This window comes from Botrytis porri (genome assembly GCF_014898465.1).
Source record: "Botrytis porri strain MUCL 3234 chromosome Unknown BPOR_006, whole genome shotgun sequence".
Classification (NCBI taxonomy): Eukaryota; Fungi; Ascomycota; class Leotiomycetes; order Helotiales; family Sclerotiniaceae; genus Botrytis; species Botrytis porri.
The window spans coordinates 1894519-1918714 of NW_024066080.1; the positions used below are offsets into that span (position 1 = coordinate 1894519).

The 24196-nt window shown below is 44.8% G+C and overlaps 8 protein-coding genes across 8 annotated transcripts; 5 read left to right on the forward strand and 3 right to left on the reverse strand.

Moving 5' to 3' along the window:
- Nucleotides 1-127: 127 nt before the first annotated feature.
- Nucleotides 128-1243, forward strand: EAF01_005078 (uncharacterized protein; the record flags this gene model as incomplete). The annotated part of the gene is made up of 2 exons (XM_038913333.1): nucleotides 128-436; nucleotides 575-1243. The coding sequence occupies 2 exons, from the start codon at nucleotides 128-130 to the stop codon at nucleotides 1241-1243; spliced, it is 978 nt and encodes a 325-aa protein (XP_038771419.1).
- A 1081-nt stretch (nucleotides 1244-2324) lies between these two features.
- EAF01_005079 (uncharacterized protein) lies at nucleotides 2325-4212 on the forward strand (the record flags this gene model as incomplete). Its single annotated transcript, XM_038913334.1, has 4 exons — nucleotides 2325-2397; nucleotides 2446-2515; nucleotides 2569-2789; nucleotides 2840-4212. 4 exons carry the CDS (start codon nucleotides 2325-2327, stop codon nucleotides 4210-4212), a joined length of 1737 nt encoding a protein of 578 aa, XP_038771420.1.
- Nucleotides 4213-4913: 701 nt separating this feature from the next.
- On the reverse strand, nucleotides 4914-5909 carry EAF01_005080 (uncharacterized protein; the record flags this gene model as incomplete). Its single annotated transcript, XM_038913335.1, has 3 exons — nucleotides 4914-5059; nucleotides 5114-5549; nucleotides 5676-5909. The coding sequence occupies 3 exons, from the start codon at nucleotides 5907-5909 to the stop codon at nucleotides 4914-4916; spliced, it is 816 nt and encodes a 271-aa protein (XP_038771421.1).
- Nucleotides 5910-7558: 1649 nt separating this feature from the next.
- EAF01_005081 (uncharacterized protein) lies at nucleotides 7559-13999 on the forward strand (the record flags this gene model as incomplete). Its single annotated transcript, XM_038913336.1, has 5 exons — nucleotides 7559-7667; nucleotides 7784-7903; nucleotides 8139-11851; nucleotides 11969-13831; nucleotides 13886-13999. The coding sequence occupies 5 exons, from the start codon at nucleotides 7559-7561 to the stop codon at nucleotides 13997-13999; spliced, it is 5919 nt and encodes a 1972-aa protein (XP_038771422.1).
- A 1896-nt stretch (nucleotides 14000-15895) lies between these two features.
- EAF01_005082 (uncharacterized protein) lies at nucleotides 15896-17752 on the forward strand (the record flags this gene model as incomplete). Its single annotated transcript, XM_038913337.1, has 3 exons — nucleotides 15896-16439; nucleotides 16490-16937; nucleotides 16984-17752. The coding sequence occupies 3 exons, from the start codon at nucleotides 15896-15898 to the stop codon at nucleotides 17750-17752; spliced, it is 1761 nt and encodes a 586-aa protein (XP_038771423.1).
- Nucleotides 17753-18617: 865 nt separating this feature from the next.
- On the reverse strand, nucleotides 18618-21008 carry EAF01_005083 (uncharacterized protein). Its single transcript, XM_038913338.1, has 4 exons — nucleotides 20301-21008; nucleotides 19373-20235; nucleotides 19198-19278; nucleotides 18618-19096 (listed from the first exon to the last, which is right to left on the reverse strand). Exons 2-4 carry the CDS (start codon nucleotides 19955-19957, stop codon nucleotides 18716-18718), a joined length of 1047 nt encoding a protein of 348 aa, XP_038771424.1. The 5' UTR covers nucleotides 19958-20235; nucleotides 20301-21008; the 3' UTR covers nucleotides 18618-18715.
- Nucleotides 21009-21158: 150 nt separating this feature from the next.
- Nucleotides 21159-22373, forward strand: EAF01_005084 (uncharacterized protein; the record flags this gene model as incomplete). The annotated part of the gene is made up of 3 exons (XM_038913339.1): nucleotides 21159-21246; nucleotides 21305-21654; nucleotides 21849-22373. 3 exons carry the CDS (start codon nucleotides 21159-21161, stop codon nucleotides 22371-22373), a joined length of 963 nt encoding a protein of 320 aa, XP_038771425.1.
- Nucleotides 22374-22893: 520 nt separating this feature from the next.
- EAF01_005085 (uncharacterized protein) lies at nucleotides 22894-23994 on the reverse strand (the record flags this gene model as incomplete). The annotated part of the gene is made up of 3 exons (XM_038913340.1): nucleotides 23370-23994; nucleotides 23122-23187; nucleotides 22894-23046 (listed from the first exon to the last, which is right to left on the reverse strand). Exons 1-3 carry the CDS (start codon nucleotides 23595-23597, stop codon nucleotides 22894-22896), a joined length of 447 nt encoding a protein of 148 aa, XP_038771426.1. The 5' UTR covers nucleotides 23598-23994.
- Between the last annotated feature and the right edge of the window lie 202 nt (nucleotides 23995-24196).

Genomic DNA, 24196 nt, shown 5'->3' on the forward strand with positions numbered 1-24196 from the left:
CACCATCCTGGCACACCTTAGAATCAGAACTGTCGGCACCAAAAATTCCGACATATTTTCAGCCTTGCAGCCTCGTCCAACTGATATATTTATATTCTCTTGCACTTCAACGTCGTATTCCTTTCCAATGTCAACGCTTTTGAGGATACAGTCATGCGCTCGTACAAATCGACGGGATGTGATCTCTGCGAGCTATATTCTCAGAGGACTTAAGACAATATCACAAGGTCATGATTCTCAAATACCCCATCATATGAATTTTCCTTCTACTAAGCTCTGCTACCACTGGGACACTTTACCACCCACGGAAGCTCAACTTGTGCACGCAAATGGATTTTTCACCAAAAAACCCCCCAAGCACTTATGGTCTACATCGCAATTCTATGCCATGGAGTTTGGAGACAGCTCTGAAGTTTGTTTCTTAGGACGATCAAATGTAAGCTTACTCCTTTGGTTATACTATTGGGCTTGTAGCTTGATCTTTCCATTATGTTGAATACTATCTGTGGTCCTTAGATATAGAAGACCCGAGTTATTGCACTTGTAAGTACAGACTAACACTGGCATGTTGTAGGTTGGCAAATCATCTCTTCTCAACGCTCTGCTCAACACCAAGGCAGCATATACCAGTTCGAAACCTGGGCGAACTCGGTCTATGAATGCATTTGCGATCGGAGGGCATGAAGAGTCTGAGGATAATATTGAGCGGTTAGTGGTACTGGATATGCCAGGATATGGACACGGTGGAAGACCTGAATGGGGAAAAGAAATCATCAAATATTTGGAGAAGAGGAAACAGCTTAAACGAGCTTTCGTACTAATTGATGCAGAGCACGGAATCAAGGAAAGTGATCGTGTGATGCTGCAAATGTTGCGGTCACAGAAAGTACCCCATCAAGTGGTGTTATCAAAGATTGATAAGATCTTGTTTGCTTCAAATACGAAAAGAATCCCGAGCAATGATAATTTGAAGAATAGGATGACCCGCATAGACAAAGTCTTGCAAGAGACAAAAGAAATGATCGAGCCGGATCCAGAGTCTGAGGATGCTGACTCTATGACTGGAGAGATACTTACATGCACATCTGAGAAATGTGCTGGAAGGAAATATGGCATTGATGCCGTTAGGTTTGCAATGCTAAGGGCTGCGGGTCTACATATCCAACCAAAAATCAGGCTAGCCAAGCAAGTGGATATCATTTCGCATGAAGAACTATTCGAGGGATTGAATACTGCAGACTGAGGATGCACTTGGTGCACATATTTCGAAAGAATATGGTACCTGAGCATATTGCGGTAATCTAGACGGATTCCTGATTTTCACTGGGGATTGGTGACTGACCACATTCCAATGGAATACATTGATCTAGAGTCTTAACACCAGTACTTATATAAGTAATCAATCCGTGATATGCTTGATCTGTGCGAATGTCGACAGTAGAGTATGTCAGGAAAGCAAACAGGCGAATTATTTGGAAGATGGAAAGGGGAAGGGTATGGCAACAGTGCTGATCTGCATTGATGCATGCAAGACAATTACACAGTACTTGTTATTCCGTACAGTAGTTGGTTGATTGGGGAAAAAGGGGGTTTATTAGTCAACACCAAAACAACCCAAAACATTCCGAATCTGAATTCAAACATCTATCTAACAAATGTCCCCAGTTAGTGAAGCCCAATGATAGCTCGCATGTACCTGACATGAACTGTAAATACATGTCACATGATTGTATTGGATGGATGGTGACTTTTCTGGGCCTTGGGGTTGTTCCCGCTAACGTCATACTGCACCGCTTGCCGGAGGACCTGTTTTTAGCCACTACCTGGAAATTGTCGCAACCTGAACCGACATTACCTAGGTATCTATCTACCTAAATATTATATGCTTAATTCTACATGCCTAATAATCCTCTTAAACAACCTCTTCAGAAAAAACACACCTTCAACCTCAAAATCAAACATCACCCTTTTTAATCAATTTTAGACATTCAAACATTCATTCCCTTTGATCAGGAACTGGAAAGTGCGGGGCCAACCGAAGCATAGCCTTAGCCTAGCCTTTACTGCTAGTTACATACAACGCCGGGTCTTCATTCATTAACATCGGAAATTGCCATATCAAGCGATTACATAGTGATCACTTACGACGCCATACCTCACAACATCATTCATCATTACGCCGTTATCGCCTTTCCATACAAACGCGATTCGCGATTGGCTCTCTTAGGTGTCGCATCGTAGCTGGATAGCTGCCGAATCTTTGATCGCAATTCAGACATTAAAATTCATTTGGTATCGAACTCAGGAGAGATCAGGTCGCCAACATGTCGAAAGTCGTACGAAGCGTCAAGAACATCACGAAGGGATATAACAATGTGCAAATCAAAGTTCGGAATGGTATAATCCATCTGTCAAACTTCCGATTCTTTTATTGATGATTAATAGCTACGAGTAACGACCCATGGGGTCCGGTTGGATCTGACATGGCTGAAATCGCCCAACTAACCTTCAATTCGTGCGTACCTTTGTCACTTGCCAATGTGAACAGAGCTAATACGAGTACTATAGGGCGGAAACATTTTACCAGATAATGGATATGATCGACAAACGTTTGAACGACAAGGGCAAAAATTGGAGACATGTTTTGAAGGCCTTGAAAGTGTTGGATTACTGTCTGCACGAAGGTTCTGAGTTGGTAGTGACATGGGCCAGAAAGAATCTCTATATTATCAAGACTTTGAGGGAGTTCCAGTATATTGACGAGGATGGGAGAGATGTCGGTCAAAATGGTTTGCATTTTCATGATGAGACTAATGAAGCCTGCTAATTGTGTTCTTAGTTCGGGTCTCCGCTAAAGAATTGACATCTTTGATCTTAGATGAGGATAGACTTCGAGCTGAGCGCGCTGATCGCAAAAACTGGAAATCTAGAGTCACTGGCCTGGATGAGTTTTCCGAACCTTCAGATGCACAGCCACGACGACAACGACCGCACCGAGCGCAGCGCGCCGACGAAGAGGACGCAGAATATAGGCTGGCAATTGAAGCTAGTAAATACCAGGAGGAAGAAGATCGCAAGAAGCGCGAGAGTAGGCAAGGGGGCCGTGAACCAGATGACGATGATCTCGCTAAAGCTCTCAAGCTCAGTCAAGAGGAAGAAGAGTTGCGCAGACGTGAATTAGAAGAGCAGAATGCGCATTCGCTCTTTGATGATGACCCAATCCAGTTATCGCAACCAACTGGTTTCAATGGAGGGTACCAGCAACAAGGAGCCGTCGATTGGTCAGGAAATCCCATTGATATGCAACCTACGGGATATTTGAATCCCTATACAAATTTCCAAAATGCGCAACCTACCGGCTATCAAGCTACTGGTTATCAGCCTGGATTCTCCGGGCAGCCAACGGGTTTTGATCCTTACGCATCACAGCAACAGCAACAACAACAACAACCGTTTCAGCCACAGCCCACTGGATTCAATCCATATGACCAGTTCTCACAACAGCAGCAACAGCAACAGCAGCAGCCTCAGCAGCAACCTCAACTCCTAGAACCAATTGCCCCCGCCGGAACAAACAACCCCTGGGCCACAAACCAGAGTCAGCCACTCCAATCTTTACAACCAATGCCTACTGGATCCAACAATCCATTTGCATCATCATTTGCGCGCCCTCAAACCAGTTCCGCTGCATCCAAACCAACACTCGCTACTCTTCAAGAACAAAAGACTTTAGGCCAATACAACAATACATCATCATTCAGCAACACTCCGTCCTTCAGTCCTTCTTCATTCTCGCCACAACCACCCCAAAGAGAAGTATCCGAACATGAAGCTAAGCTCAATGCGCTGCTATCTAGCGGAGATGGAATGGACACTTTCGGAAATACAGGAAACCTCAGAATCCCAGCTCAGCATACTGCACCGGGAACCTTTGTTAACAGTGCAGGTGCTGGCTTAGGACGTATCCACGAACAACAAACCGCCCACAACCCATTCCTCCACACCCAATATACCGGCATGCCACAGACGACATATCAAAATAATGCTGCTGGTGCTTTTGGCAGCAGTCCATTTGGTCGACAAGTGCCAGCTGCGACTGGACCGGCTGGTATGAATGGCGGCGCAAACGGATTCAACCAATCGAGCAATCCCTTCGGCCCCAGACCTCAGCAGGGACAAAACGGACAGGGTGGAGATTTGATACAATTTTAGACAGTAGTTGGGATGCAGATAAGGAGTGGTACATGCATGACATTGTGGGAAGAGTGGAAAATGGAGGGTATAAAGTTTTGCACTTCGACATGGAAATTATTCGGAAGCCTTGGATTGGTTTATGCATGCCCCTTTGCTTTACAGGCGCGAGGTGGCTTTTCTACATTCTTCTATTGTTACTATCCTTCTTTGCAATCAATCTTTTCTTCTTCTCCGAAAGATTTTTGAGTGCATTGTGAGATGAGATAACTTGATAAGCAATTTGGGTTGGGCTTGGATGGAAAGAAGAGGATAATGGTTTGGGGATATTGCAAGGCTTCCGCTTTAGTAGGAAGGTGTAGTTAGAGTAGATTGGGTTATGGAGTGTGAATATGTGTGATAAATTGAAGAATGCTATTCGCTAATTTCGTGCAATGCTGAGTGGTACCTGATGCCATCGACGCAACTTCTGGACAAAATTCTTCGGCTGCCAGGTAGATGTTTTCATGTTGAGATCACGAATGTCTTTCTCGTCGTGTGGATGTGGTATCCTGGAAATGTACTGTAATTATGCATACCTACTCGCATGAAGGTAGTGCAATACCCTGGCCTCTCTGTAACCCAAACCGACGCCTGCACTCCTTGCTTGACTCCTTGATATGATTGATGGTATAACGATGTGATATACACGGAAAACTAAAGACAAAAACGTCATACTGTAATCAAAACAGGTCTCTATCTCCTATCCTTCTGCTCCAGTACTTCGAATTGGCCGGGATGATTTTGTTTTCGATGAAACGATGGAACAAATCGGTGGACTGCTTCCAGAGGCTGGGGGAAGGTGGTAATCCAACGGGTGACCCGAGACCTTGATGAGGATGAGATGATATATTGAGTTTGGGGGTTTTCATTCATCCCATACATATTTGAATAAACTCTTCTCTCCCTACTCCACCTTTGCCCTCTAAATCGAATTCTTCTATCATTGCTCGCAGCTCGTCTTCTTCTAGTCCTTCGCCGAGTTCGTGCGCTACTCGCCGTAAATCTTCAAGGGTTATCATACCTTTGTCGTCGGTATCGAATAGAGCGAACGCTCGCAGTATCTCGTCGCGAGGATCGCGCGCTGCTATGAGATTCCCGGCGATGGTTTGGAAGGCTTGGAGAGTCAGGAGCAGACGCCCTGGAGGAATATTAGGATCGCGTGTGCCGTTGCGCGCTGCGGTGTCGGGAGGTATGCCGTGCGTGGTTAAGAGAGTCAGGATTTCGGGTTTGGGCAGATCGAAACCGAGGGCTTTTAGGGCGACTTTGAATTCGTGGTAGTCGATTCTTTGGTCCTTGTCGTTATCGAAGAGAACGAACTGGGGGGTTTGTTAGCGCATCGTTTTGATGTGGGTTGAGGAGGAGGGGTTGGTGCGATGCGCGCGACTGTTGATGGAGCTGTGTCGTCTTGCGCATGGTGTTTCGTGGGATATATGTAGACATACAGCTTCATTGATCTCTTCCCTCTGTTCATCACTTAGGATATTCATTTGAGCATTAGCCGGCGGGACCATGGCCGGGGCTGGAGCTTGCGCTTGGGTATCCTTCGATAACCTTTCTTTCTGCCTCAAAGCCAGAGCGGGTTGTGATTGAGCAAAAGCAGTTGTGGTGGGAGGATTGCGGAGGTTATTGAACGGACGCGCGGGGAAAGAAGAATGCGGTTGACTTGTTGATGCCATCGAACACTTTATTTATTTATTTAAAACACAGTGTGCGCAAAGTGGGAGCAATTGAGAAAAAAGTGGCTATTAATTGTAAAATAACGTGTATCAAGTACCTAAGTCTAGAGAAGACGGGTCGTTGTTAGTGGCTGGGAAGGAAAGCTATTATTATGTTTTTGTCGGACAGGGTGGTGAAGTGGGACGGAGCGATTTGATGTAAGTGATTATGATGGGCTGATTGGGGATTAAAAGTGTAGGTAGGGTGCAAGGTGGTGCAAGGTGGTACTACTGTTTCGAAGAATCGACGCGTTAAGCTTTTGGAGAAAATTGAGTCTGAACGCGTCGAATGAGGGCTGCACTCGAAAATGGGTGTGTGATTAGTCAGCACGGGTCGCATGGAAGTTGGAATTGGTGCACTGTATGTAGTGTTAATTGACGTATCTCTCCCCCCTACCTAATAATGAAAATGCAATCGGGTAAACTGGCTGACTAGTACCACTAGGTAGGTATATAAAGCATGAGACATGAAGTACTAGATAGCTCGAGGTAGGAAACTTGAATGCACAGAGTTGGGGCCGAGTTACTCATTGTACAGAGTCCAGACGAAGTACCATTCCATAGTCAAAAGAGAAAAAAAGGAAAGAAAGCGTTCCTAAGACGAAGGTAATGCCTACTAGGCAGGTGGTAGATAGTGACATTGAAGGCTGGTCACGCGTATAGCATCAGGTGATCATCTACATACGATTGTATGCATGATACCGATTGTATACGAACGGGGAACCTTGGCTATGAATCTCTGTAGAATCTCTGTAGAATCTCTGTAGAGTCTGTGAAAGTTCAAGTATCAAATCATATGGTAGAACTTCTTCCTCAGGTACAAAGAAGAGTCATATCAAAGAAAGCCTAACATGGATTTCTTCTCTGTTGTAGGTTGGCTAACCATACAAATGTCAGATCAGATTTACTCATGAGGAGAGTCCAGAATTCCACGGTGCAATCAACCACTGTATCATAATAATACCTACCTTCATATCGAGATATTATTAGTCATCCGCTCAAATACCAGCTGTACTACCCAGTGCCTACGCACAGTGCTCATAGTCTCATACCAACAATAAGAAAATATTTTTATCCCAGGCAACAGTACCTCTTGAAAGGCTTTCGAGATATCTGCTTCATTCACTGGTTTAAACCGTATTTCTCATGATTCTAATGGGTTGGATTAAAGTTGCCTAGGTAGAGGTTCTCAAATTCTCAAATTCTCAAATTCTCAAGCTCCCATACACTTTCGAGGCCCATGTTCCCTTCCCTCCCCTAGCCGAACTTTCTTCCAACGACCATTACAATTAATAAAGCGCGTTCTCCTACAAATTCTCTAATCTATCACCAAAACAATTTCGGGCTTTCAAATCCAACTTCAATTCTTCCCCCATACATCATCCAACCACTTTGTTATTGATGATAATTTTGGCACTCTCTTTACAATTTCTAATGTATGCGACACTTTCTCGATCCTAAGCGCAATTTCTCCATTTTTGCGCGTTCGCCTTTTCTGCGATTGTGATCAACCTCATCTCTCCACAAAGAGAGCGACTTTTCAGTTTCGCAATCTGCTACATCTAGCAGCAATTCAGATCCGCTTCGCCCACTGTCGATAATCAATCAAGATGTCGTTCGGGGGAGGAGCATTTGGTAGTGGCTTCGGCCAACAAAATAAACCGGCGGGATTTGGAGGAGGTTTTGGTGGCTCAACTACAAACAACAATACCGGCTCAGGTAGGTCAACGCTTTAACATTTTCTATACATATAATTCGCTGGGCCTCGGGAAAGACTGAGGGGGCTCTGCGATCCCGTTGAACTCATTACTTACTCGAATCGTCTCTTGCAATAGTTTTCGGTGCACCTGCTCCCACTAATACCGGCTTCGGTGCAAATAACAACACGGGTGGTGGTATGTTTGGAGGCGGTGGAGCTTCTTCAGGCTTTGGTAGTAATACTGGTGGCAGTACTGGTATGTCGATGCTCTAATGCTCTAATCTCCTGAATGTTTTGTTTAGCTTGATAGCTTGTTTTACCTTGGATCGCATTCGTGTCGCATTCGCTCTTGCTCTCGAATCATCCAATCTAAATCAACGGCGAGCGATCTCAACCATGAAACCAACTTTCTTTGAAACTACACGTTCCAGCAATTTCTTTTTCACTCTTCGACATATGGGTTAATGATGGGTTACTGACATTCTTCACAGGTTTCGGAGGGTTTGGAGCAAAGCCAGCGACTACTGGATTTGGAAGTACAACCGCGACAACAGGTGGTAGTATGTTTGGAGGCGGTGCTGCGACGGGAACAACTAGTGCATTTGGCGGTGGTGGATTTGGAAGTAGCGCTGCGTCCACAACCGGATTTGGTGCTACCAATACTGGAGGTGGACTGTTTGGAAACAAAACTGGTGGCTTTGGATCTACTCCTGCCACGAGCACACCTTCAGCTTTTGGAGGCGGTTCCGGATTTGGAAGCAATGCAGGAACTGGATTTGGAGGAGCTGCTGCAAGTACCCAGTGCGAAGGCACCCAAGCCGTCCCTTTTACAGCATTTGTCGAGAAGGAGCCCAATTCCTCTATGCAGAATGCCTACCAAAGCATATCCTTCCAACAACCTTACAAAAACTTTACACCCGAGGAACTTCGATTGGCCGATTACACTAAGGGTTTAAGATATAATCAAAATCAAGGTGGTGCATTTGGCACAAACACAAACTTCGGCGGATTTGGTAGTTCCAACCAAGCTCCAACGGGAGGTTTTGGTTCTACAAATAACGCCACGACAGGCTCAACCATGTTTGGTGGCGGATCAACAGGCACGGGTTTCGGTACAAGTCAACCAGCTAGCACAGGTTTTGGTTCGAATACCGCTACAGCTGGCGGTGGACTCTTTGGTGCCGCGAAACCCGCGACTGGTGGGCTCTTTGGTGCTCAACCTCAAGCACAGACTGGCGGTGGATTATTTGGATCGACTACCAACAATCAAAGTACCGGAGGATTCGGCTCGACAGCTGGTGGCTTTGGATCGACCAATACCAACACAGGAGGTCTTTTTGGCAACAACAACAACAACACCACTGCAGCAAAACCGGCCTTTAGCTTTGGTAACACGCAACCAGCAGCTACCACTGGAGGCTTTGGCTCAACGGGGGGTGGATTTGGGGCGACCAACACAAATACTGGAGGAGGTCTCTTTGGAAATACTCAACAGCAGCAGAATCCAACAACTGGATTTGGTGGCGCCGCTCAGCAACAACCAGCTACAACCAATGCTTTCGGAGGCGGTTTTGGTTCTACTAACACCAACACTGGCGGGGGTCTTTTCGGAAATACCCAACAAAAACCAGCTACCACCGGCCTCTTTGGCGCGCAACCCGCTGCTTCAAATACTGGAGGATTATTCGGTTCGCAACCAGCAGCTACAAACAACAGTCCTTTTGGAGGTGCAAACAATACCAACACAGGAAGCAGTCTTTTCGGTGCTAAACCAGCTGCTACAGGCGGCCTTTTCGGCCAGCCTGCAGCTCAAACCAACACTGGTACAAGTGGCTTATTCGGTGGTGGTGGTGGTGGTTTTGGTGCTCAAAATCAAAACAATCAACCTCAGCAAAACACCGGCCTCTTTGGTGCTAGTCTCGGAAACAATGCCAACCAGCAGAAACCTGGTGGATTGTTCGGTCAATCTCAGCAACAACAAGGATCGAGCTTGTTTGGTAACACTGGGACCCAGCAGCAGTCCAATTTGTTTGGTTCTTCAACACTTGGCCAACAGCAGCAGCAACAACCTGCTCAACCCCAAGGTTCCATTTTTGGAACAGGTTCCATCTTCAACACATCACAACAGGGACAAGGCCCACAGTCTCTCAGCACTAGTCTTAACGATTCTAAAGCTTATGGCACTCAATCCATGTTTGCTGACAAGGATAAGACTAACCCAGAACGTCTCCAGAATCCTGGACCTCTCGCAACCCCATTATCAAGTGCTAATAGACAAAAGAAGGCAGCCGCTCTTCCGTTGTACAAGCTAAACGCATCTGGTTCTTCGCGATTCAATACTCCTAGCAAATCTCTTCGTGGAGGTTTTGGTTTATCTTACACCCCAGGAAGTGTCTCGACTGCAGGAAGTACTCCTTCCATGTTCAGCAGCAGCTTACTGAGTGGCAACCGAGCATTGAGCAAGAGTATGTCTAGTAATAGCCTTCGTCGCAGTTTCCACAGCGATGATAGCATTCTAGCACCAGGAGCATTCTCGTCTAGCACCAGCACGAACTATGCAAGCGGTGGAAGCTTCAAGAAGCTTATTATCAACCGCAATGTCCGCTCTGATCTTTTCAAGAACCCTGTCACTCCAGATCATGTTGCCGAATCTCCTAACAAGTCGATTATTAAGAAGCAGGTCACTTTCGAGACACCAGCATCGTCACCCAACGCCAGTGTCAATGGTAGCATCAACGGTACCCCTAATGGATCGGCCAACGGCACTGCAAACTCTAATGGAACCGCATCTGCTAGCCCATTACATCCGGTTAACAATAATTTTGTGCAGAGCCCTGATCTTACCTCACCTGAGATGACAGAAGTCAATAAGAACAAGCAGCTCGCCATCATCAATGAGAAGCAGTCCAAGTCTCCCGAATCTCCTCGTGATGCCTCTCTCGGCTACTACTGGATGACGCCTTCAAGAGAAGAAATTGAGAACATGACTCGCGCCGAACGTCAAAAGGTACACAAATTTACAGTTGGTCGTGAGGGCGTTGGCTACATTCAATTCGGTGATGTAGTCAATCTCAATGGCATTAATCTTGATGATATCTTTGAGAGGATCGTTTTTCTTGAAACTAGACGTGCTGAAGTTTATCCAGACAACGCACCTGTCCAAAAACCTCAAGTTGGGTCTGGACTTAATGTTCCATCTACTATTACCCTGTTTAATTCATGGCCTCGCAATGTCTCTAAGAGAGGAGTTGATGATGCACGTTTAAAGAAACATATCAAGAAGCTGAAGAGTGTAGAGGATACCGAATTCGTGAGTTACAATGCAGACGATGGAACTTGGGTGTTCAAAGTTGCACATTACACGGTCTATGAACTTGATTATGGAGATGAGGAGGACGACGATATGGAGTTCGAAGAAGAAGACGGTGGCGACTTTGGCAATAGTACTCTTACTGCTCCTCCAGACACACCAACTCCGCGAACTCGTACACCAAAGGCCACCCCTCAATACTTCGATCAGTCCTTTGCATCTGACATGGATTTGACACAAACAGAGTCAGACCCTGAGGATACATTCGAATTTAGAAAGAAAAAGGTCCTTCCAGGCGCATTCGATGACGAGGAGGTTTACTCGGATGAAGAAACCGCGGACAGCACATTTGTTCAAAACCAGGAGTCTTTTTTAGATAATCGCTCCGTGGGTTCACAGTCAGAAAGTGGCGTCGAGGAACCAATTGACCAAGACGACGTCTACGAGGACGATGAATCTGTCAGTATCGTGGATCAAGAGATGGCGGGCTCTTTTCCAGAAACTGGCAATACCGCGGAGCAAATGGAGGACTCGCAAGATGAAGACGATACGGTCGAGTTTGGGACACCTGGTGCAATCGTGAGAGCTAGAGCGAGAGCGCAAAAATTAGACACACCATCCAAGCTCCGATTTCCAGCTGCAAATGACTGGGCGGCTACATTGAGAGCAACTGCCAGCCCCAAGAAACAGGATCGTGCTGTCTTGAAAAGTCTTATTGATGTTCACGGAAACGAAAAGCAGTCTGTCCTGGCACAGGCTGAAGTTCCAACAACTAACAAGGGCTTTTCAAACACAAACGGATTTGCGTCGTTTATGGATGTTCACAATGACTTGTTTGGAAAGGTCGCAAGTCCTATCAAGGCTTCTAACTACAAGAGGGGCGATAATTTTGAGGTTGGTTTTCCCTGCTAAACATTCTCGTGAGATGGTGATGATTAATGGGGCCGTTCGCTGCGCCCACTCATGTATCTAATTGTTATGTAATACAATGCTAAGAAATAATATTTACAGAAACCTTTTAACAAGAAATCCAAAATTGGTGATGACGAATCTGAAATGCCAGAAGAGGATCGTGCGTTTCACGACTCTGTCAAACCAAGCTGGGGCCCAGATGGAACCTTGGTGTATGCCGCGTCTGCCGATTCCAAACCATTTACCAAATCGCGTCGGGCTCGTGAAAAGGATGGTCTGCTCACGATCCAAAAGAGTGGTATTGCTGAAGCCAGTAACATCCGGTTCGCTAAATTTTCCAACGAGTCTTCAGCGGATGCACTTAAGAAGCACCAATTTTTGACGGTCATCGAGAATTACGATGGTGTTCCTTACGCATCATTACCAGAGACATATTCCTTTCTAGACTTCTTCGACGAACGAAATGTTCGAGATCCATCAGTAGCTCATGAAAAGCTTGTCTGGGAACTTGCTAGCATTCTTTTTGACCATATTGAAATTCCCCAAGAACTAAATCACATCGAGAATGCAGTTGAGCGCCTACGCAAGGACAAATTGTCTACATTTTGGCAAAATCTAGTTGCACAGGCATCGTCTCAGCACGTTGCAATGGCTAGATCTCATGAAGAAAAAGCGATCGCCTCGTTGTCCGGTCACAAGATTCCAGAGGCTTGCGGACATCTCATCAATGGTAAGAACTTCCATTTGGCTACACTTATTGCAATGATTGGTGGCAAGGAAAGTGTCAAGAAGGATATGCGCGAGCAGTTATTACAGTGGCGAAATACAAAAGCTCTCTCTGAGTTTAGTCAGCCAATCCGTGCTCTCTACGAACTTCTCGCTGGAAATGTCTGTTACTGTGAAGGTAACAAAGCACCTCATATGGAAGATCGTATTGAAGACTTCATTATCTCGAAACGTTTCGGGCTCGATTGGCGGCAAGCATTTGGCTTGAGATTGTGGTACGCAATCAAGGCAAATGAGGAGCTCGACGTTGCAGTCAAAATCTTTGACAAAGAAATGGCAGAAAAAGAGACATCCAGACCTCACGCTTGGTACGTCGAACAGAAGATTCCTAAGCTATGGCAAGACGACCAGCTTCATGAGCGCGAGGATCTTCTTTGGGGTCTATTGAAGTTGTATACCTACGACAACGCCGACCTCGAGGCTATTCTACGACCTGAGAATTCGCAACTATCGCCCTTGGACATGCGCCTTTCGTGGCAGCTGAGCCGGGCCATGACTTCTTTTGGTGCATTGGATTACCAGGGCACGGCCGAAGAGAAGAAAGACCAGACTACCTTGGCTTTTGCGTCTCAGCTCAACAATGAAGGATATTGGCTCGATGCAGTATTTGTTCTACTTCACTTGTCGTCGACCAACGCTCGTGCAAAATCCATCCAAGATCATCTTGCTCGACATGCTGCGAAGATCGGATCTGAAGATAGCCAGAGCTTCATTACCTTGGTACAGCATTATAAAATTCCAGCATCATGGATATGGGAGTCCAAGGCATTGTACACTCGAAGTGTCAGGAAGGATCCATTAAGCGAAGTCGAATTTCTGACTAAAGCCGGATTGTTTGAAGAAGCTCACCGCACGTTTGCAAAGGAGGTTGCCCCAAAGGCAGTCATCGAATTCGACTATATTACACTTCGCAATATTCTTACAAGCTTTGCGGGCAAGGAGGATGCTATTTTGGAGTGGCATCTTGGAGGTGAGATTTATCAGGACTTTCTCACTTTACTTGAATTCCAAAAGAAGAGCCAAGAACTCGACCTTGCAGTATTGGACAGATTGTTGGCAGGGCTACCGGCTGTCGTGGATGAATCGCGCCACCCCGCTTTTATGGAGACAGTGGCAATTGAAACTATTAGTGGATTAGTGGCGAAAGCGGTGGTGGATATGGAGAAGAAGGGCGAGGTAAGAACATTCTGGCGGCCCCCTCTTTTGACAAGTACTAACCACGTCAAACAGCATGTGGATTTACCAAAGGTTTTGAGACTGCCCCTCACCGAGGATAGATACTTGAAGCATACCATCGATCTAAGTTTGGGATACTACAGAAGTGTAATGGCTGGTGGAAGATGATGAGTCTTGTTACTTTTACATAAATTGCATAAGACCGTGTGAACACCGGGAGAAGACGCAAATCTCATTTCATTGTTACGGTCATTCAGAATGATACGATACCTACGAAATTCAAGGGATTTGAGGGATAGCGAGCAAGGGATGGAGGATTAAGAGAAAAAGCCTTGGTAAAACCAACTGTAGTATATCTTGTAATTAGCATAGCGAATAGGTAGCGTTTTAGATAGGCACAACATCATGCATGAAATGGCAATTTTTCTGTTCATGCGCCTGTATCTTCTCTCTCGTCGTATCTTCAGAAAGAAGGGCGTTTAAGAAATGTGACGTATTTACAAAGTCCTACTTGTAGATTAACATTTTCTTTGATGGTTTCACCACATTATAAAAGAATAATTCGGTGGCTGGCCAATGTAACAATTTTATACTTCCTTCCTTAACACTTCTTTTTTGGAGTAAAGCCAAATTCAAGCAAGGGAAGTCGAAGACCTCCTACAGACAAATGCTTTGATCGCCCGATCTTCCTCTTTCTGTTCCTTCCATCTCTCACGTCACCATATCCAATCGTCTAAAGCCATTGCATTAGTTCCATATCTTCCAATGGGAGGAGCTAGCAGCACGATTGGTCCAGCCACGCAGTACAAGTGGTACATGATGCTCTCCCTGCATCATTTGGTCATCTCGGCCAATCATTGACTGAGACGACAAGAGATGTATCCCTGAAACACACACCAATACTGGGATTAGGCTAGACAGGGGTGAAGGATGGACAACGCAGCAAGATTTGGATTGGGTAGGAGGGGGATGATGAGGGGGAATTTGGAAGAGAGGGGAGGGAGATATTGGAGAGGGAGAGGGAGAGGGAGAAGTCGACAAGTCAGTGTTCTTATTGCAGTAGTGGTGGTGGTGGTGGTGGTGGTGTACAACTAGATGAAGAAGCCTGGAATAGAATGAAAATGGATGAAAGTACAGGAAACTTAGGAAAGAAACGTATGGGTTCCAGGTTATTTCTTCCTCTCTATATTCTATGGGGGATTTATCAGAATGGGAGTATTAGATGCCTACCAAGGTAAGGAAAGATCCAGGTGGGTATAATGAGATATCTGTCAGATACACTTCAAAACCAATCAATAAAAGACATTATATGGAATGAATTAGTTCCAAATAGTGAAATCGATTGTATTAGTTTCTACTGCTGTGCTTATTTCTATTTCGAGACCAATGTATACTATACTCATATTATCATTCTTTCCTCTCTCTCTCCTCCCTTCTCTCTTCTCCCTTCTCTCCCCCAATCACTTTAAACACGAATGCGCAATGGGCCTTTGCCAAAAGACATAACCCCACCAAAATACCGTGCACTATACCTATTTCCCTCTATCCGTGTCCTGTACACACACCACCACCTGCCTGCACCACCAGTCTGCCCACCCACTCACTACCAGTCTGCCCACCACCCATTACCACCCATTACCACCAAGCCCACTTTAGTATCATATCCGCAATTCACTTCTTCCAACCCACCCACTTATCCATTATCGCATCGCTATCAGTTCAGTCACTTCCAGACAAAACCAACATAACTTTCAATCCATCATTGGCGCATTCATATATTGAACAGAATAACAGTCGCATACTTGTATGAATTAAAGTCATAAATTCACAAAGTTTACGCGACTGTAAACAGCTACTCAAGGCAGACGTGTTTTCGGATTGATATGTCCATATTAACTATCCAAAACCAAGTCCATTTTACACTGATCAACCTAAATATCGCGCCTAGTACCTTCTTGATTGTCATAATCATATCGTTCGCATATCTCTATCTCATACAGACTAAAGCTCTGCCCATACCAAGTTGGAGCGCATCAACCGACATCGTGCAGAATAATAGAAATCATGGGCACTACGATAGAGGAGCTAGAAGGAATGTTCGACGACCACCCCTCGTTGAACGCATCTTTGCAGGACTTCGAACAAGGAAACATAGAGATAGATCACAACCCACCTCGCCGTTTTGGTTATCCTTCCCAGCATTCGGGCTTCCGCAGCGACACGGACTCGGAGGACGACCTAAGAGACTCGGTATCCAGAGGTGGTTACAGTCCGCCAGCATGGAGACGAGAGGAAAACGGCAACCGAAGCAGCGGCTTTTGGAATCGGCATAGTAATATATTGGGAAAGAGGCACAGGGAACTTTCGAGAGAAAGTAGTCCGGAATATGAGAGTGCTGATGAGGGAGGTGGTTCTGATCCGACTCTTGCCGCGGCGGTGAGAACCAGATTACCAACCGGTTCAATATCACCGGAAAAGAAGAGAAGTCCCTCGCCAGGTCCATATCTTTCGAGAAATGAAGATTTTGGAAAGACGTTTGGCGCGGTAGTTAAACAGGAGGATAGCCACGAAGGCGCGCTGGTACCTTCGCTGGAGAACCCCAACAACTGTATGAAACTTGGAGTAAATGTATTGGTTCAAATGCTGATGTATAAAAAGTTATTCGATTCGCATTTAAAACCGAAGTACAACATCGTACAGAACCGTTTGAAGCTGCATTTTCATCTATTAGTTTAAAGTTTGAGAAGATCATGAGTTCATGGGCTTCCGTGTGCAGTGCGCTTGTGATAGCGATTATTTCCATCTTGACATTACGAACACTATTCCAACCTTCACAACTACCTCCAGTGCCCGATCTTATCAAGGTCGCGGGACTCGCAAGAGCTTTTGAGCCTCTAATATTCTATTCAGAAAATGGGATTCAACAAATCGGCGATATACAGCAGACTGGGATTGCGGTCTGGGATCTTGGTGAGAGTGTACGCTCAACAAATATGACATCTGCGCCTGTCATTGTTGCGGAACTCGATGAACTGAGTGAAACCCTCAAAACTTTGTCTATTGAGTTAACCAGGTTCTTTGCTAATGTTGACGGAGATGTGGATGGGTAATGCTTTCTATTTCTGTTGCTTGAAATCATCTGACATATCTAGTATCTTGATCGTTATGGATTGGGCGAAACGAGAGCTTGCTCAACTAAATCATCTGCCGCCATCTCCACTCAATTCAGCCTTTGATAATATACACACACTTCTTAGCCGAATAGGAGTTTTCGAAACTCCTACTGGAACACCGACCAAAATTGGCGTTGTCGCAACGAATATATTCGGCATGTCATCGCCTCAAAGAACACGTCAAACACTTCAAAGAACATTCAACGAATTCTTATCAGTGCTTGAAGATGCTATCAGTTCTGAGCTTAATCATGCTCTCCATCTCTTTGCCATCTTCGAAAAGATCGATCATCAATTCAAAGCATTATCTCGTAGCGCATCCCGCGAGCTAGATACTCAAGAAATGGATGAAGATAAACTTCTCTCTTCACTTTGGACCAAACTTCTTGGTCCCTCCTCCAGTACCCTTCACAAATTCGAGAAGAATAAAAAGCTTCTCGCCAATATCCGTTCTAAGACTATTCAAAACAAATCTGTCCTTCTCGATCATAACGGCAAATTGTTAACATTACGAGCAAATCTAGATTATTTAAGGAAAAAGCTAGTCAGTCCGCTCGTAAGAACGAACAGTAGTACGATTCGAGTCGAAGAGCAAATTCAAGGTCTAGAAGACGCGAGTGGATATTTAGGAAAGGTTAGAGAAACGCAAAAGGGGAAGTTGATGGAGATGCTGTATGGCGCAGGAAGTGGAAGCGCAAGGAGAGTCGCGGGAGCAAAGGCGGTGGAAATCGAAGGGAGATGGGAATAATTCTGTTTGGTTTCCTTTTCTTTCCTCTTTTCTCCTTCTTATCCTTGCGCGGGAGTATAAGCGGATGAATGGATGGGACCAAATGTATCAGTGAAGGAGGCTCACTTACTGCTTGCTTTGCTTGCTTGCTACCCGGACGGTGTTTTTGGTGCAGTAACGGGAAGGTAGATAAATGGATGGGAAGCATGGTGCATGGACCGATATCATTGATGGGATTGGTTAGGTGGCGTGTTTTGATCGATTGGGTTTTTCATCTTTGTAGCTGCATCATGGATTGGTGTTTGAGGGATATGCTGTTTTGGTTTGAGGCGTTTTGTGGGATACGTTTGGGATGGGATGAGGTGGATTTTATAAATTTTAGCATGTATTTACCACTCATGTATTCTTCTCTTCTCGTCTGTGTTTTGTTTTGCTTCGGTTTATTTTTACTCTTGTGGTGCATAGTGGATGGATGGATTGGTGTTGGATTCGGTTGGGGATAGGATGGAGCTGGGAGAGTAGGTAGGATGGGGGAGCAGGGAATGGAGAGTACATAGCTTAGGAATGCGAATCAGGAATATACTTTATATCTATCTATTCATCTTAGTGCGATCGATTGTTTTTGAGTGATACTCGCAAGTGAAGTAATGATATCAAGGAAGAGGGAGAAGATTATGAGTCGAAGAGAAATAATCCGGATGTGTATCTGAAATTAAGACAAAGGTATTCTCATTGTATTTGTTCCTATCCAGTGTCAAATGGCTTCCGAAGAAGCGAGGTAACTAACTATCCTGTTTGCATATATGTTATATGTTATCCATAGCCCGATACCACACCCACATCCACATCCGCAATCCACAATCCACGTCGGCATCCACAACCAACAACTCAACTCCAGTACGCCCTTTGATATCCATTTTAACGCCCTTTTTAATTTCCTTTCCTACAAATTATCCTCTCCGCTTTCCAATTCCTAATTAGGGTCTAACTCCTAAACGCCAATCGTCCATGCATCGTGTCCGAATCTTCACCGCGCATCTCCTGCTTCAAATTCTGCTTTGTATTCAACGCCGGATCAGATTTCTCTAGTCTCTCTTCTCCCTCTCCCTCTTCCTCTACATGTTCCTCTTTTATCTGTTCCATCTCTGACTCCTGAATCATATTTGGTGCAAGTTCTTGAGTCGTCTGTGTTTGAGGAGACTCGGAATCGTGGAGAGAGACACCCGAGTCGATGTTTTTGCCACTTGGGGTGTATTTTTCGTCGGAGATTTCATCGTCGGTCTCCATATAGTCGTTGTTGTTGATGTCGGTGGGTTTGAGGAGGGATTTTTGAAAGGGTGCTTCGATGGACCAGTCGGTTATGCACTAGGCAGGGGAGGAGGGTTAGCGAGGGAAAAAGGTGAGAATAGAGATAGGGATATGGGATGATAGGAAATAGGAAATCTGAAAGGTGGGGGAGAGCATACCTCAACATCTAATTCTGGGCATCGATATCCGTAAATCTTCCACTTTCTAACCCAGTATTCCTCGGCTTCTTTGCTGAATCGCTGGGGTACCAAGAGTATTAGTCGCCTGCTTCATGCGTCTTTTCTTTTATCTTCTTCCACAAAGTGTAGGAAACAAGAAACAACATGTACATACCTGTTTCACCGCGTTTCTCAACACTTCCTTCATATCTGCTTCTACCTCCTTAATCGTCATAAGAATTCTATCCTCACCAAGCATACTTCTCAAGCCCACAAAATTTCTCATCACATCCCTCTTCGATCTCATCTCATCAAACATGCCTATCAAAAGCTTACACCACGCGCCCTCCATCTCGGCTCTCCCAATAACCCTCGCGCTCTCTTTCCCACTATCCTCTCCCTCCTTTCCATCCCCCTTTCCCTTTCCTTTCCTATTTTTACTCATCCCCAACCATCCATAATAATTATCCACCTCCAAGCAAAACTCTATGTACCGATCTTTATACGCCGCGAATTTGAGGAATACAGCGGTGTGAGAGGGATAGCGTGGTGTGATGGCTTCGAGAATTTCTGTGCAGGGGATCGACCAGAGACGTGCCCATGGACGGTAGACGAGGGTGGGTCGACCGTAGATAGAGAGAAATTCGGGTGAGAAGTCGATAGTGTGGTATTGGGATTCGAGGACGCGGACGCTGGCGGAGACGAGAAATTGTTGGTCGGTTGAGGGGGCGGAAACGGGTGGGTAGAGGGTGGTTGACATTTTTGAGATGGGGTCTTGGTGTGGTGGTGGATATCTTTTTGTATTTGAGAGGTTGCTTGACAAAGACTGATGTGATGGTATGTATGTATGAAGACTTTATTGAACTTCTCGAGTTCGAGATAGAGGTGGAAGAATCTCTGAGAAGAGCTTTGTGGTGTGGTTTAAATAGAAACCAGCCTCGTTTGTTCGGTACAGCCATTGGAAGATCGTGAGATTGGATTGGATGGTGGTATTCACTTGAGTTTTGTAGATGCGGAGTAATACATGAAGTGAATGATCTAGTGATAGTGAGTAAGATGAAGTGAGAGGTTTGATATCAAGTGGCTAGTGAGCATTCACTTACCTTCATCTTGGGGAGATTGCTGTGGGCTTCCTGTGACGCATTGATATCGAAAGATTCAACTGTCACTTGACAATCATTCACTTCATATTTCGAATCATGTGAGGAGACCCAACAGCAAATGATCCTCAACCATGTCCTGCTCATCTTCTCAACCCATTACGGCGCCCATGCATTCATCTGTATAGATCAAAGAACTGCACTCACCTTCAACAAAGTGCAATGTCCAGATGGCTCAGTGGTAAAAACACATTGGGTCTTTCACATCCCCTCAAACGGGACCTCTGCTTCACGTCCGAAGACTTTGTCCCTTCATGGACCAGCTCGTCTGGTTTGGTTTAATTCAAGTTGTGTGTACCGACTGATTAATCTTTTGGTGTTTTTGGTTATGATAGAATTTTGGGGTGTATCCTTTTTGTGGGGAGAGAATGACTTTCGTCTGGACTATTTTAGAAGGATAGTATGCTTTTGGTGTCATGCTGCTGACTTTTGTGAGAAGCACCAGAGAGATGCGGCATGATGAGTGAGTGTGAGATGTGTGCAATTTCGAGAGTCTGCTGTCTTGGCTTCTTGAGACTCAATCAATATTGAATAATGGTAACTTTCAATCCTACCAGAAGCTGGGGAACCGCTTGATAGTTCCTCCCAGCTCAACACACGGTCCATGGTTCTAACCAGTATCTCAACCTCGATATCTCAGCGCATCACTTAGGGAGAGGAAACTAGCTTATAAGAACAAAGCAACGAAGTCATGTGTCATGGAACCAATCAAGGCAGGTGCGCTAGTTGTTTTCCCTCGACTTTAGTAATCGTACTAAATTAGACTCCTTTTCAACCCACACAATTTTACATTTCCCCAAAATGTTATCTCCACAAACTCTCTTCCAACATTACAGAATTTTCAAAACAAAACTCAAGATGGAGTTGAATGATGTTGCGAGTATTGCGAGTAAGTAAAGTCATTTACTTTTTACTCTTGATCACAATACTAGTGATCACTTGTATAGAAGTAGAAAAGGATGATCCAGGTCCATCTCCAGAAACCGAAATCGACAATCCATACAGGTATATTTTTGCGACGGAGGAGCCAGTATTCCATCGATTTCCCAAACTTCCTCAAGAGGTTCGTGATATGATTTGGGATTACGCTGTCGACCATAACTCCACTTCTGAGGTTGTCTCTTTCTCGCCTACTTTTTTCAACTCCCCTCTCCTCTCTCAAGTGTGCCAAGAATCAAGAGCGGCCTGTTTCAGGAGATACTCTATTTTAAGACATCCAGGTGGATCTGGCACGGTCGAGTTGGCTCTGTGTTACAAGGAATTTGACATGTACGCATGGATCGACTATGAGCGTGATGTACTCTAACTGTCTTGGAGATCTTGCGATTTGGCGATGAATCGGAGAAACATGTGGAATTATCTCCCGTCTATGAGGCGATCTTACATAGATCCATTACTTCCAGTCAAAAACCTTGTCAGTATACCATGAATCGGTTTTGGATGAGCTGCAAAATTGCTACATACTCGCACTGAACTCGTATGATTGTCTAGGGTATTGACGAAATGACATTCTGGGGATTTATAAAGGATTCTGTTGACATATGGAAAAGAATCACTGAAATCTGCCCAAAAATGACGCATTTGAAAATAGTCGAAGGGGGTGACAAATCAATTCGGCAGAAAATACCTCATAAGCGCTGCTTACAGCGCATAACAATGGGCCAATTGTGCCGAGGCCGTCTTCTCAGTTACATTCTTTCCGATATGGAAAGGTATACTGCTAATCATGGCCCATTGACTTATGAGGTCGAATTTGTGAAGCCCGCTCCCGACCCGAAATTAGAGAGGAAGATCAAGAAGCACCAGAAACAAGAAGAAGAAGAGGAAGCCTTGAGAGAAGTGATGTATGGGCCGATTGAATGGTTCGAAAATGCATACGAGCAGGAATTGAACGAGGCAAAGGCGTTTGAAGAATGGCGGGTGGAGATGTGGATGGAGAAAATTAACGCAAGATTAAAGCAAGAGGCTGCAGAGGAGGTTTTAGCTCAGTGGGAAAGAGAGGAAAATCTCAAATAGGGTTGAGCTAAACACAGAAGGTTTTCCAAGACAATTCGTTCTTACAAAAGAAAAGAGGAGGATATGGCACTCGTATGTTCGCTGTGCAAACCAGAATTGAGCAGGATAAATTAGCATTTTAGCTTACAATTTAATGACGGCCATATAGTCTCATATAATCGCTTCAAAATTGGCCTCAAAATGTTTCTACATAAACTTTAAGATATTCACAACGTGAAATTTGAACAGGAATTGTCTGAAGTATAAAAAGTTTGGAATTTTAAAATGTTAGAAAAATGTTTCATAAATCCGCGAACTGATAGACATTATAAGGAGAGTTTTCATGGCCTTTACTCCTTGCACACTCGTAGTTACTCTACTCTAAGAAAAAATAGAGAAATTCAGCTTCTCGCTCAACATCCTATATATTTCTCAGTCTCTCTTTACAGGTAACCAACCCATCAAACCACCCCCTCTTTCACCAACCCCATCGACCAACCCATTTGACCCGCCCAATAACCTTACCACGTACATCCCCACCTTATTTCCCAGCACACCACAACTTCTTACTATAAACCCATCTTTCGCCCGCTACATCCTCCACCGTATCCGGATTGAACCAGAATTTCTCGCCATGCGCATGGTATGTTACGCCACGGAGACCGACGCCGAGTTCTGCTGCGTATGTACGGTCCTATGTTTCCAAGACCTTAGTGAGTTTTTGGGCTTGGGAAAGGTGTGCTATGCGGGAGGAAAAAGGAGGATGTACTGTATTGTTACCCTTCATTTTCCCCTGCCATAGTTTTTGAGTGCATGTGAAATGCCAGGGTTTCCACTATTTTGTTTGTAGATGTTAGCGTTGTCCTCATGATCTTTCTCAAGATCTCCCATTTCAACCTCGTCATTCTCTACTCATCCACCTATCTCCAGCATCCCTCCTCTTCACACCCTCCCTCCCCCATTCATCTCCACTCCCACTCCCAACTCAACCCCAAAACCAAAGAAAGAAAAACTCACAGCCCACTCCTCCCTCTCCCAATCCTTTTCATTCTCCAACGCCTGCCATCTCCAATGTTCATTATACGTCATATTGATCGAACACGTCTCAACCCCATTATCAATGATCTTCCCCACAAACGGTTTATCGTTATCGAAGGGGAAGGTTGCGTAGTAGACGAGGCACGCTTGAGTAAAGAGAGGGAGGAAAGAAAGGAAGACGACGAAGAGTGAGGTGAGGTGGTGCATGCTGGACGTATTAAAGCTATGATTAGGATTTCTTCAATCGAAAGATATAGGAGAAAGTACATGCGATAAAAGTGGACTTGAGATCGATCAGAGTCAGAGTGTAAGCATCTCACGATATCTTCACATCTATACAACGACCCAAGTTGTAGTCATCCACGCAAGCCAACAAGATTTTCAAGCCTCTAATATGGCGAGTATCAAAACAAACAGAAACAAAATCAAACAAAATCAACCGTAAGAGAAAAGTTTCATCACCAACCACTTTCATAAATAGAACCTCCCAAATATTCTCCTTATGAGTAAAGCTGACGAGTCCATACCTCGATTAGTTTATCCAAGCTCTTGGCAACTTCAGCCTTTCTAGAGAAGGAAGGAATGAAAGATATGTAGTGACGCATTACTTTTTTCCGTACTTTTATCCCTTTTTCAATTTTTGGAGGGATATCGAATTGCCCCTAAAAAGAAAAAAGGGAGTTGTTCGCTTAGCATCATGACTCGACTAATTGCCTAAAGGAGTAACGAGGCTGAAACCTCTCATTTCATCCAATCTCCTGTTTATCTCAAAGATATAGGAAGATAATTTATAGTGTGCTAGACGT